This window comes from Lycorma delicatula, chromosome 5, assembly GCF_047948215.1.
Source record: "Lycorma delicatula isolate Av1 chromosome 5, ASM4794821v1, whole genome shotgun sequence".
Classification (NCBI taxonomy): domain Eukaryota; kingdom Metazoa; phylum Arthropoda; class Insecta; order Hemiptera; family Fulgoridae; genus Lycorma; species Lycorma delicatula.
In genome coordinates, this window is record NC_134459.1 from 155,112,906 (window position 1) to 155,127,600 (window position 14,695).

A 14,695-nucleotide genomic window follows, 5' to 3' on the forward strand; every position below is an offset into this window, starting at 1 on the left:
CTACACGAGTTTTGTGTACATTATTTTTGATGAAACTTCATAGTAAAAAACACTTGGAGTTAGTTATATTCAGTGACAGAGGTGGTAAAGCAATCGGTCCATCATGTCCAATTTGGTAATGTGTTGTTGAGGGATTCACGCACAAATAAACCCCAATGTGGTGTTGCTTCATCTTGTTGGAATATGATTTAAAGTTGTAATTCTTCAAGCTAAGGGTAAAAAAACCCTTCTAACTAGCCCAGATAGATATTCACATTAACTACCATTTCCGCAAACTGCTTCACAATTATACGACCATGAAGCAGTCTGCACCAAACATTAATTTTTGGGCTACCTCTAATGTGGTCAAGTATAATTAATAAGTGGGTTCTCTGATCCCCGTATTTGAATGTTCTGAGTGTCCACTTTAGATACATGAAATGTAGCCTTGTCTGAAATATAATTTTTTTAACAATCATTATTTTCAATTCTTTTAGTCATTTCGCCAGCAAATTGCTTTCTAGCAGTGCAATCTTTTGGTGTAATTTATAAGGACACAATTTTAACAGTTTCTTCAAAACATTGTTAATAGTAGATCGTGGAAGATTTAACTTGCATACTACACTGCAAGTTGACTTCCCAGGGCTGCAAAAAAAAAAAAAAAGACTAACAAATGTTCTCCATTTTTTCACCTAATTGTCTAGGCCTGCCTGAACCCTTTTCATGTTGAACACTGTTGCCAGTTTTTTAAATTTATATCCTGATCAAATATTGTTCTAGAGGGTGGTTCTAAGTTATACAGAGTCCTAAAATGGTGTCAAACTTCTTTGTCTGATTTTGTTTATATACCACTAATGAACTTTTTGTTTCAATATACCACTAGAAGAAAGCATTGTGCTTTCATCTATGGATTCATGGGGACTGACATATCCAGTTAGTATGCAATCACAGTGCTATCTAGTATTTGCCAAGGGAAACACTGAGTTCTCTGTTAAGAGAGCCCAACCATTCATTAATAGAACTACTACTTTTTTCCTAATAAGATGTCAAGTTATTCAGATAATTCTCAGACACCCTATATTATGTTCTTTATTTATACCTTATTTCCTTGATAAGACCTCATCTAGATCCATTTAATTTTAATTTGACTGTGATAGGAGGTTTATTTTTTATTGCAATCTTTTTATCCGTTGATCTTTATTTCTTTTTTTTATATGACCAAATTATTTTAGATTTCACTTTTTTTTTCTCTAATTAATTCACAGTACTTGTATATGTCATATATGTTGATAACTTTAAATCCTTATTATTGAATTTTGGTTATACCTGTTAAGTTAGTATTTGTTATAGTAATGAGATTTAATTTCTGGATAAATGACTTTTCATCAGTTAAAAAGTGAGAAAATTATTGCGAAGTATAATTTTATTTAATGTATGCTTTATTGCTAACTTACATTATGAAACATTTGCATTATTTAGAATTATTATTTAATGAGGTCTTACATGATATATATTCTCAGCTGTATAATATTTGCAAACTTTCATATGTGTTCTCATTTTGGTTCGAAAGAAAAAAAACTATAATTTGATTATATTGATTAGTTATATTTTATGTATATTTATTTCTCTAGTTTTTACTTCAGACAAGTAATTTTTTTTTTTGTCTGGTAATTTAGTTTGATTCACTTCGTACTTTCTCTCTATTGACGGTAATCTTTTGATCTTGGCATTTTGATTACATTTTAAAATCTGTTTAGAGACATTATTAAAATTAGTACATTGCTGTCGATGTTTAACAAAAATTAATCCTTAGCAACTTTTTTGCAACTTTTTATTAAAGTGAGTTTTCATGATTTAATTTTTTATAAAAACTAAAAATGAGATTAAATTAAGTAGCAATAGTGTGCTAGCTATTTGTCTTTTTTTCAAGTTTTACAGTTCTATATATTAACATCCCATAAATCTGGGTGTAATTAATTTTATTTACGATAACTTCATTTATTGCTTTAGAAATTAAATTTATAATAGAGAAAAGAACTCTGAACAAGTCTAGACAAGATAAAAAAACAAACCAAATCATATGTAGCAAGAACTCTTATCTCTTAGTAATTGATGGAGGGTTAAGCAATGGTTGCTTGCGGGTAGGGTAATCAGAAAAATTGGTACACAAAGAGAAGACTAATATATACATCTGACCGTTCACTGTTTGGTTCAAAGTAGATGGGATAACACCGCAAGTAACAAAGCCCATGTTACTGGGCCAAATAAAAATATTATTGCACATGGCTACATAATTTCCAGCTACATGCCATACTGGTAACACATTACCAGTCCAATTGCATATTTACAATATTATTCATGTATTTTAATCATTGCCTTGAAAAAACATTGTTCAAGATTTTACTGAAATCTTTTTCATGCTTATTTATAAATTTTTAACAATTTAAAATTGGAAAACTTTTTTAATTTTTGTTTATTTATATTACAATTCAGTCTATTAATAAAAATGATTTATATCACATTTTCAGCCTCAGGGGCAGATGTACAGACCACCTTATCATCACTGGTTTTTCAAGAAACAAATAGAAGGAAAAGTGTTATGGCAGCCTTTCAGTATGACTGATTCATTGAAATTGGAGGAAGCATTCACATCACGTCTGTAATAGATTATATATAATTTGCTTAATGTTATTTATTGAAGAACATTTTTATTTACCTTTATTTAAGTTCTATTTAAACTAATTTTATTACTTAAATAATGTATTATTATTAAGGTGATGTATAACCATCTATCTACTTGTTTTTTCCCTATAAGCATCCAAAAGTCAGATTTTTTTGTTTGAAAAACCCTTCGCTGATAAAATCTTTTTTTTACATATATTTTTATATTTCTCTGTTAGTTTGAAAATTTGTACAGTCCAGTCCTATATTTAAAACATTTGATCATTTGCACTTTGAGAATAAATATTATTGCACTCCCCTTTACATAATTTTATTTTTAAATGATTTGCATCAGTTCCTAGATTAATCATCATTAGTTTAATTTTAAGAGGTATATTTTTATTATACAATAAAGTTAATCTTCATTATAGTAAAGTTTTTTAGCTTTTTACATTTTAGTATAGATATATTTAGTTGAAAATTATTGTACTATGACTGTTACTGTTTTCTTTCTTTTATGATATTAAACAAAAATTAATAAATTTGTCAAACCAGTAAACATTTAAGGAGGTGCGTGCGATATTTACTTCAATGTTATTTTTGTATTTTATATAGAATATATTTTGAATAAACTGTTATACCATCAGTTCTTTCATGTTTAACATTACATCTTTAAATTAATTTTTTTTCTCTATTTAGGGTGTTGTCTCATTGTATTTATTAAATTTGTGGAGTGGCAGCTAGTAGCTAAAATTAATTTGGGTGCTGCTCCAGAAAATTTTTTTCTGGGCCTTTTCAAGTCCATGGTGAAAATTTTCTGTAGAATAAAAACCAAAAAATAAAAATGAATCAATTAGAATAGCTGGAAGCAGGATAATAATCTAATTCTACACTTTATCCTATTTAAGAATATGGTACACGGTTTTTAAGCACAACACACATGGAGTAAAAAAAACTACCTTCCACCAGAATGCCAGGGCCGGCACTGCAGGAGTGACAGTGCACTCTCTCCCTCGCAGCCTTGCGTGCAGCTTCCTATGTGTGCATTCGCACAACAGCCAAACACCATGCCGTGTATGTAACAGTGAAGTGCACAATTACATACAAAGATTTTTATATCTTTCATATACTGGGGGATGGCTACTGACATTAAGCTTAATAATTATATTTTCCACAAGTATAAAGGAAGGATTAAAGAAAAAAGGACTCATTTTATTAAATGTTATCGATAATGTCAAGTGGAAATAGGGGATGCTGCAGGTCCACAGTGCCTATACACCAGCTGCCACTGAATTTATGTAAATTTTTGTATACAGTATTCATAAATTGATTGTTGAAACAGTTTCATATTAATTCCTCATTCACTGTGACTTTTATTATATTTATTTTATCTTAGTTTATTAATGTTTTGAAGTTTCATAAGTTGTGAAGATTATCACTAATCTTTAAATTTCTATGACCCTTCAAACTTGTTATAGGAGTTGAACTTATAAATTTATCTGAATATTTTTTCCAGTAGGATAACAAAAATTCTCTTTTTATGAAAATACTTAATACTCATTAAAGTTAATTTGTGATGATTTTAAATTGTATTGTGAGAATGTATTGACTGTTTCTCTTTCTGAATGTATAATTTTCAAATTCAGTTAGTGATAGATTAAATCATTTGCAATATATTTATATGCTTATATAAGTACACATGAGGGTACACAGGAATAAGAGGCATATTCATAAAGTAAGGGCTGTCAGCTTTTATTTAAATATTAGTGGGTCTGAACACAGTTTCACACATGCAAGGCCATCGATCAGCTATTTATGAAGCCACTGCAGTTGTTTTGATTCAGTAGTCGTTTCCCTGCTGGTGAATGCAGATTGCAATGTCTGTGGCAATCGTTTCTCCTGCTGGTTGTGAAGTGCGTGTTTGATTAGATTTTTATGTGCAAAAGGATCTTCAGCTGCTGAAATTCATTGGGAGTTGTGCCTAGCGTATGGACCTACAGTAAGAGAAGGAAAGGTTAGATAACGGTGTTGAGACATTAAAAATGACCACACAAATGTGCAGGACGAAGAGCGGAGTGGCAGGCACAGTATTCAGACTGACAAAATCGTTGAACAAGTGAACCGAAAACTAAGATTAATGATTAGTGCTCTGGCTGATGAATTTCTGCATGTTGGACACACCTCTATCTACACAATTGTCACAGAAAAGCTCGGATATAAAAAATTGTGTGCAAGGTGGGTACCATAAATTCTCACCAACCAACACAAAGAGCAAAGTGGACGATCATTTTTGGACTTCTATCAGGAGATGATTTGTTTTCCCGCATTGTTACAGGTGACGAGACATGGATGTTGTACACCAACACAGAATTAAAACAACAGTCAATGTAGTGGTCCCATTCAAATTCCCCAAAACCGAAAAAGTTTAAGCAGTCTCAGTATTAGATTTGAAAAATGTAGGCTACTGTTTTTTTGGGATGAAAAGGGCATCATTTTGGTTGATTTCATGGAATGTGGATCAACAATTACAGCTGATGTGTACTGCAAAACGCATACCAAACTGAGACGTGTAATTCAGAATCTACAACATGGGAAACTGTTGTCCGGCGTAATCCTTCTTCACGTCAGCGTGTGTCCTCACACCGCTGCCTTAATCAAGAAGATTTAAGATTTCTTTTGGGAACTTTTTGGCCACTTCCTTATCTTGCATTTGAAAAAGCAGCTTGGTGGACGACAACAGTTTGAAAACGACAAGGAACTCAAAACTCCCATTGTCAACTAGTTCAATTCCCAGACAGCGAACTTCTATGCAGAGTAGTTAACGAAACTGGTGCAGCATTACGAAAAGTGCTTAGATCTGAATGGCGATTGTGTGGAAAGTGAAGTAGATATGTAGTAAACTAAAACTGTAAGTAAAACCTTTTTTCTGTAAATAAAAAATTAATTTAAGTTAATTTTTTTTAGTGACCAAATGGTCCTTACTTTATGAATGTGCCTCATAATGCATGCACTGAAACATAACATTGTATTGCACAATACGACAAGTGCTGCTGTCCTGTAGTTTCATTCCCCTACTACTACTATTACTACTATTCAAAAATTTGACCCATGCCCTCTCATTTACTGTCGCTCAACACTGTTATAGAGTACGCCTGCTACGTCAACATATCTAAAACAACATGCAGTAATTGAATTTTTAACCGTAGAAAAAGTGAATGCTGATGGCTTGATTGACATCTAAAAGTCATTTATTGTGATGAAACTATTGATCGAAGAATTATAAGTCAGTGGGTAATAAAATCTTGTAGCTGAATCGATTCAAAATGACCTGTTGCATCACACAGCAATGCGTCACCACTTAGATAGGCATATTGAAAGATTGAGTAGGACTCATTATTGCATGACTGGGCTACCATAAAATATGTTCACAGTGGATGCCTGCAAATCCACAGGAAAGAAGAAAGAATGAAAAGAATGTTGTGAACAGCTTCTGAAATGTTATTGCAATGAGCAAGGTGTCTTCCTTTTCAATATTGTGACTTGAAACAAAACTCTGATTCATAACTCTGTTCATTACGACCAGAAAAAAACAACAGAGCAATACCAAGACTGTGGTTTACCACAAAAAAATCAAAAAAAATTCTATGCAATATATAGAGACATTAAAAGACCTTAGGAGACATGTATGACTTGTTTCAGAATCCACGGAGCCAATAATTCTACAACGTGTAATGCTTGACTCATACTCATTGTGTGTATGTGTGTGTGTGTGTGTGAGAGAGAGAGAGAGAGGTTCTTGTGAAGTTGAAATTTTAACCTATTACACACCCTCCATACTCACCAGATCCCTGATGCCTGAGATGTTCACGTCTTTCCACAATCAAAGAGGTTTATTAAGGGTATTCATTTCACCATGAATGATGAACTGAAGGATGCAGTGATGTTATAGATGAGAGAAAAACCAACAACATACTTTATTGGCATAATGAGAAAACATTCACCACTGAAAGAAATGTGTGTAGCTGTAAATTGTGACTGGAAAAATAATTGTTTTACGCCACATTTGTTTCATTTGACTATCTCTCAAATTGCTTTCCAAGTTATGAGCAGTTGTACATTACATTTCAGCCACCCCTCATATATAATGTTACATTTACAATATTTATAAAATATGTTATTACAGCAGTTTTAAAAATTTAATTGTAATAGTAATAAATATTAATTACAAAGTAATTAACTGTTACAGCGGATATTTCTCCTGATACAAAAGTACCCACTGATGGTGGTAGATATGATGTGGATGTATTACGAAGACAGAGGATTGCAGTCTATTGGCAAGAAGAACCGGGAGAAGTTAGACGTTGCTCATGGTTTGTCAAAGGTTCTCTTGATTCACGTTACACTCCTTATGAAGAGAAAATTGCTACAATGCTTGAGGTATACTTTAATAGAAGTTGATCATTTAAAAAATATTTTTTTTTATGATTTACTTGTAAATAAAAAATCGTAATAAGAAAATTATATAATGTCTTTAACCTTTAAAAAAAGTTTCTTTTACAGAATGTATGCTTGTTTTTAATGTTAATAGTTGTGGATCGATTTCATTCCTCTACTTTTTATTTATTTAAAAAATTACATTTTTTTTATGAAATGTTCTTTAAAATAAGTGCATGTATATGTATTGTACACTTGCACACACAAAATTACTTATTCTGTTTTCTTGTTTTTATTAGTACAGTTATTTTCTTATTACATTTTTACACCTGTGTTTGTTTAATTATTAGTCATTCTTCTATTTGTAAGTTTCCTTTGCACCCGCTATTATTTTTCTCTTCATTGTATGCCTTATTTAAAAAATCTATTAACAGATGTTTTTACATAACTACTTTGATAAGTTTTTTTTACATAATTATAAAATTGTTATCAGTAGTTAATGCTCACAGTTTAAATGCATTAATCTGTTAGGTTGTTAACCCTGCAAAAGAAAATGTTTTTTTATATAAAATTTATATTCATTTGTAAGATTTGATTACGTTTATTTTGATTTTGTTTTAAATTAATTTTCTTATGTCTTGCACCTTTTTTTATTTTCTTTAATTTTGACTTTTTTTAATACATTAAAAAATATATATATATATTTTTTTTTACTTAAATGTTTATATAAACTATGTTTTTATGTAGAACCCATAATTTTCACCTTGTTACTGAATCTGCTTATTCTCAAAAAAATGTATTTTATTTTATTTTTTCACAGGAGGAATATAAAATTGCAAGTACAACAAATGACTGGAATAGGCAAGTAGCTTTAGCAGATGGTGAAGTTATCATACTTCATAGTGCTAATGCTATTGCACATCATCTTCGATCTTCATCCCCAGATGCGTGGGGTAACTCACCAGTAAGTCAAGAAATAGTTGTGAAAATTGTATGACATCAGTTTTGATTTGATTTTTTTTTTATATTTACTTACATAAAGTACAGCTCTGTAAGAACTTCACTACATACTAAAAATTTTGTATTATACTTTTATATAATAAAAGTACCTTTTATTGTACATTTATTTTGAAATATTTTAATAGTTCATTAAATTTGTTGTCATTTAACATCATTTGTGGAAAAATCATTTCTATCCTTTGAAATGTCTTTCTTTAATCTTGTTAGATCACTTAGAAAAAATTACATTTTCACTAGAGTGCTAATGATAAACTTTTAATTTTTTATATAACAATTACAATATAATTATCATTTTATGGTTTTATATTCACAGCAATGATGAATACTACATATCTACTGATATAATATTTGCTAGATTATAAAATTTATGTTAATTTTTTATAATGTTGGTAAAAAGATTGTTTAATCTCGGATTACCATCTTCAGTGTAATCTAATCAGTTCTTTAAAAAAATAAATTGAAAAAGTTTACAAATATAAATGCATATGTTGATATTAAAGATATATAATGCTATGAAACTTATAGCTCCTTTCACCATGTGAAGAAAATAATTTTTTTAGACTGCTGGAGATGATAGATTCCATTTTGTGTATATATTTAAAATTGCACTTTGTAGAATTAAATACCTAAAATTGTAGCACTTATTTTGAATATGATTTTGTTTTTCGCCTTTTTTTAATTGCATTGATTCATAAAAATGAAAAGAGAATATAGTTTTGAAAATAACAATATTTCATTTGACCGTAATTTTTCTTTTTATGAAATTTCTTTCATTTTTCTGCTGATTAATATTGTTTATATATTTAAAAATAATATAAATGATCTATTATTTATAATGACATCATTGAGATTAGTTTATAACATTTAGATGCTATGTTATAGCACTGATTTTCTAACTTGAAGATTTCATTTCTGGTACTACAAGGTATGTTTTTTATATAAATACCATTTTGATTTATATCCACTGCAGTGGACTGTTGCTGTTCTATGCATGTGCACTGAGTAACTACATCTATTTGTTTGCTACAGATGCCATTACAAGATGAAATGGTATAAAAGCAGCTGAAATTCATCGACAGATTAGTGAAATGTTTATACATTTCACTAATCTGTCAATAACACTATTCTGATGAAATGGTTAGGATATTTAAATGCTGACCAAGTTACACAGAAACAAACATTTAGCCAGTGTTTGAATTTTCTGACAAGATAGAAAAATGAAAACGATCCAATTTTATATCGAATTGTGTTTACTTTATTGCTGAGCTTGGTGGTCAGCGCCATGATGACATCAGAACAGCCATTCAGCAATGGTTATCTTCTCAAGCGGCTATGAAGCTAGAATTTAGAAGCTGTTCACATGATGCAAATGCCTTAATATAGGTGGAAATTATGTAGAATTACAAATTAAGATTCAGGCTTTCAGAGATAATATAAATTAAAAAGAATTTCCTTGTTACTTTTTAAATCAAAATTGTACTTAAAAGAAAAACATACCTCGTAAAATAAGTTTTTCTGGAAATAATTTGAGAACTGCATCTTTTTAAATTGGATATTTATTATTGTTTATTTTGTAAATTTAATTAGTGAAAGAAAAACCTAGTACACATGTTTGATACTATATATGTTTGGTATTTAATAATTAATACGATAAAATGTAATGGATTTTCAAAATTTTCTCTGTTTATAATACATTATTTCTTTCATATTTATAGCAAATGCAACAAAAACCAAGAGTTGTTAAACGTGGATTAGATGAGTTCGATATACCTGATGGAGAACCTGAAACTGTTGATCATATATTATTCCTTGTACATGGAATAGGAAAGTTTTGTGATTTAAAATTTAGGCCGGTTACTGAAGTTGGTAAGTTATCTAATTCTGATATATTCAAATTTCTACATTGAATGGTTTCTTTATTTGAAACTATTATTTATTTTATGCAACACTAGTTTTGAAAAATTTGAAAAATCAAGGCATTGATTGTTCAAATTCTGATGTTTAATATTTTCATGTATTTTGGTTTCTATAATGAAATTATTATATGAATATCATGTAGTAAATAAATTCGAACCATTTCAAAGACAACAAAAGCATAAATTTTGAAGAAATTTTAATTTTATTTCAAAAAACCTTTTTTTTATGCTACGCATTGTGAAAAAGAATTTTTTTTAATTTACTTAGCGAAAGTCTAAGTAAATATTATGTGCATTTACTTGCAGGTACGCCTATAGCTGATTTTAATTTTTTATAATAATTTTTATTGTTTAGACATTTCTAGCATATGCTATAATAAACAATGTTAAATGTTTTGTGAGCTCAAACATGGTGATTGTCCTAGTTTTTACATAAGTCAAACTATTCCACTTCTTTCAACTTATAAAAATATTATAACACTTGCCTGCTATCTTTTCAAATCATATTACACACATTCACTATCAACATTTATATATAACTAAACATTTTAGAAAATTGTAAAAAACTGTAGATCAGAACATTATGATAATTATTAATAAACTTGTAGGTTTGTACTTATATTAAATTTTAATTTAATACATTTTCTGACCAGGTCCATTAAGTAACAAATTAAGAAATGTTTTTTTTTTTTTTATTAGAGTTATTATCATGAAGAAATTTAAAAGTTTAAGCTACATTCATGGCTTAACTTAGATCAATGTTATAAAATGGAACTAGATGTTCCAAAATGGAACATTGTACCTGGCTCTTTACAGTTATTTTTATATTATGGTATTATAACTAATTTTTTATTATTATTGTTGTTTGGCAGTTGATGATTTCCGAAGTATTTCATTACAACTTCTTCAGTCACATTTCCGGGGAGCTTGTGTAATGGGAACTGTCAATAGAGTTGAGGTTTGTGTAATGTTTTATTTAATCGTAAAGAGTTTCATTAATACATTAAAGATAATTTCTATTTTCTTTATTATTTGTTGTGTAATATTCTTTGTTGCTAATTATTTCTGAAAGTAAATAATGTTACAATTTATTATTTGTACGTTACTAACCTACTGAGTTGTAGCACTACATATTATATGCTTTGTTTCACAACAGAAAGTAATATATTAACTTGTTACTTTCCACTATCCCTCCCACTATTTCTTACAGCTGTGATGTATATATAGAGTTCCTGATATACACAATAGCCAATCATTGTAGCTTTCTCTGAAACTATATCTTAACTAAATAGCCACTCCTATAGTGACCAGAATAGAAAGAACTTGTAGAGCTGCATAACACCCGCCTTTGGATGGACTTTGGGTGTATCAATATGCAGCTGAATATTTGGCTTTGTAAAGTAGGCAACAAGAAAGTACATTTTTACTTATAGTTTTCTCTAGTAAGACTGGCATGGGATTGTCATTATCCTTACAAATGGCTATATTAATTTTAGAAGTGATTTGTGCCAGAACCCAGGTTTCATATTTCATTCTTTATTATATATAATACTTATTTTATTAAACATGTTATTAAAACTGACTAAATGAATAAATACTAAATGTAATTTTATACACAAATCAGTCACATAAAAAATGGCTCGCTCAGCTTAAAACATGTTTACATAATACTCAAACCACATAATATTCATTCACCAAATATTTTTAAAAACTGCATTTTATGTATTATTGAGAGAAATGATTTTATTACAAGAGTCATAAGCACAATGTACCAAAAATTGAAGAAGAAAAGATAATGGAAGAAATTAACTAAAAGAGATTGTCTTAAGTTACTTCTGAGAAAAAGTAACATTATTATTATTAGAATAAGAAAAACGCTTATTTAAAAACTGGTATTTGTATAACATTTATTTTATTTTTGTAGGTTTTACCTGTGTCTTGGCATACAGCTTTACATACTGAAGAAATTGATCGTAAGTTACAAAATATAACGCTTGGTTCCATTCATCGACTTCGACAGTTCACTAACGATACGCTATTAGATATTTTATTTTATACAAGTCCTGTTTTTTGTGAGGTAATGTATTAAAAAAAAGTTGATTTTTATTAATTTTTAATTATGAATTTAATTCTTATTCATTCTTGTTTCAACTAAGAATAATTTGATCAAATAAATAAACAAATTGTTGTTAAGTAATTTTAAAACAGTATGCCTTTTATGATACTGTATTGTTTTTGTTAATCTCAATCAGTATTACAGAAATGCTGGTTTAGTGCCATGAACCAACAGGAATTGCATATTTTGATCACGTAACACTGGCCCCACCTCTCTGCCATCTTGGATTTCCCTGTCAGTGTTGTAAACCTAATTTATTATGCATTTTTATTATTTATTAACAAATATTTCAAAGGATGGTAGAATTGGATTATAGCTGTTGTTTTTTTTTTAAGTTAGGTACAGCTATTCTCTGCTAAATTTTGACGCCACATGCCAGCACAAGAATTAAATAATATTTAGTGTAAAAAAGTGTAACTAACTAGGTCTTGATTGAACTTGGTTGCCCAATAAGTCAAGAGGCATGATGTGGCTAAATCATGATTGATATGGCTACTTAACTTGGAAGCAGTGATTGTTAGATTAGGTGCTTAATGAGGCCTGTGCACCGAGAATTCAGTTTATTAATTTTAAATTGCAGATATCGAATGGTGCATCCCAGAGCATTTTTGGCACCACCAACTTCTACGTACTATAGCACTCTTAGAGAGGGAGTGCGGTATCTTATAAGAAAAATTTAATTTTGTAAAACTACACATGCTTCGCTCGGGTCACATAAATATAATTCTGTATATCTTGATAACAGCGTGCATTTTAAAAAATTCAAATGTCATTCTATGTAATATATTTAATAAGTTTGTGTGTGAGTGTGTATGAATAAGATAGACTTACTTGAGGATCATCTTGATTTGTTACAGCTGCACCACTGGGAGCATACAGTATGGTAACGCTAAAATAAATAAATGATCCTGGGTTTGGATCAAACTCCTCTACTATTCCACTTGAGAAAGTAATAGTTAAAATAGATGAAAATTCTTTATTTTGAAGAAATTGATAAGACAAAAATGATCCAAGTAAACATATCCATTCCTTAGACCTTAAACTACATGATTGGCTCATTCTCTCAACGACTATCAGCATTATTGATTTTCCCCACCAAATAATCAGTGAACAAACTAAGTTGAATGTATATCTCCTTTTATAATTCCTAGTTCTTGCAGTTCTTTGAATATTGAATTTTTTCATTCTGATGAACAGAATTCTGATGAACATGTGTTTCTTGAACCTATCAACAATGTCAGTCTTTTACAAAGCTCTTTCAGATTATCAAAGTAGATGCAAATCTGGTCTTGTGGTCTCATCAGAATCCATATGCATCCTTATCCCTGCCAGTTTTTTCGGTGCTGGAAACAACGTTACTTTTATCTTCATATATTTGGGTCAAAATTCAATTTTATATTACTGTATAAGCATAAAAATCTCTTTGTACTTATGAAGGTCTTCTTCGTTAGTCTGTTCTTTTTTAAAAAGTAATTTGTATAAACCATTTGTGCCTTGTAATTTTGTGTGTCTGATTTTCAAATTGCCTTCAAAGTGAATTCTGAACATTGTCAGTCTTATTTTTCACAACACTTACAGTATCAGGCAGGTATAACCAAGCAGTTATAGCAAGGTGTTTGTGGAGGGAAGTAGATGTATAGCTATAAGTAGAGGAAAAACTGCCTTGCTAGAATGGCTCTGCTATAATCCCTAGCCAGTCTGCCATCAAAATTATTCTTCACCTATGCCTCAGCCTGCAGCTTTCCTGTTGGTCATAAGCACCTCTTCTATTGTAGCAGGTGAACTATACTCTCCTGGTGATAACATAAGTCTTTTAGATGTAAGTGTAACCCTATTAAGCTCCAGCATTTCCACCTCTGTAATTCAGAAGGTAATGTATCGGTGGAACAGTCCCTTCAGTTTGCATCCACTTCAATACTGAAGCATGTAAGGTTGTAAGTAAATACTTGCAACATCTTTGGCAGGTTCAGTCAATTATTTTCTTTTTTCTCATCATTCTAATTTGATAATCGTGCATGCATGTCATCCTCTTATTCATAATGCTTTTTGTTTTCGTTGCATGATATGGGTGGTCTATTGCAATTGCAGATTCAACTTCATTGTTAGGCTTACCCTGTTTGATTGTTTCACTAGTAGATATTTTGTTAACTAGTTTGGTGGTGAGTTTGGCAATATATTTAAACATTTTTGTTTATATCTGTTCTCTTTGACTCAAACCAAGATGGATGCATGGCTGCGCATGTTCTTTCTTTATGCTCTTTTGAATCTCTGTGATCTCCTCAGCATTTCATTCGTAATCTTCCATCATGGACATATATATCCTAGGAACACGCTTTGCAACAGTTTTCTCTTTATTTTAACGCTGTGCTATACATCTTAGCACATACTCCAACAACTCATGAGCTTCATCTTTTTATTGAATTTGCAAAGTTTTTTTTGTTTTTATTACTAAAACACTCGTGGTCACGGGATTAGTCCATAGTATCGAACCAATCGATGTCATGAATGATATTTTTGTAAACATCGGTTATAATATGATACATTAAACTATCCGTATCAGTCATTAGAA

At 30.1% G+C, this 14,695-nt stretch overlaps 1 protein-coding gene across 3 annotated transcripts in view; it reads left to right on the forward strand.

Annotated features, from left to right (window-relative positions):
* LOC142325508 (triacylglycerol hydrolase DDHD2-like) overlaps positions 1 to 14,695 on the forward strand; it is a 182,505-nt gene that overhangs the window by 143,308 nt on the left and 24,502 nt on the right. For all 3 annotated transcript variants that reach the window (XM_075367360.1, XM_075367361.1, XM_075367362.1), the window contains 6 exons: positions 2,508 to 2,634; positions 6,887 to 7,077; positions 7,895 to 8,038; positions 9,810 to 9,960; positions 10,883 to 10,968; positions 11,935 to 12,087. In XM_075367360.1, the coding sequence (XP_075223475.1) occupies positions 2,508 to 2,634; positions 6,887 to 7,077; positions 7,895 to 8,038; positions 9,810 to 9,960; positions 10,883 to 10,968; positions 11,935 to 12,087 (852 nt within the window). The remainder of the gene's footprint in view (positions 1 to 2,507; positions 2,635 to 6,886; positions 7,078 to 7,894; positions 8,039 to 9,809; positions 9,961 to 10,882; positions 10,969 to 11,934; positions 12,088 to 14,695) is intronic.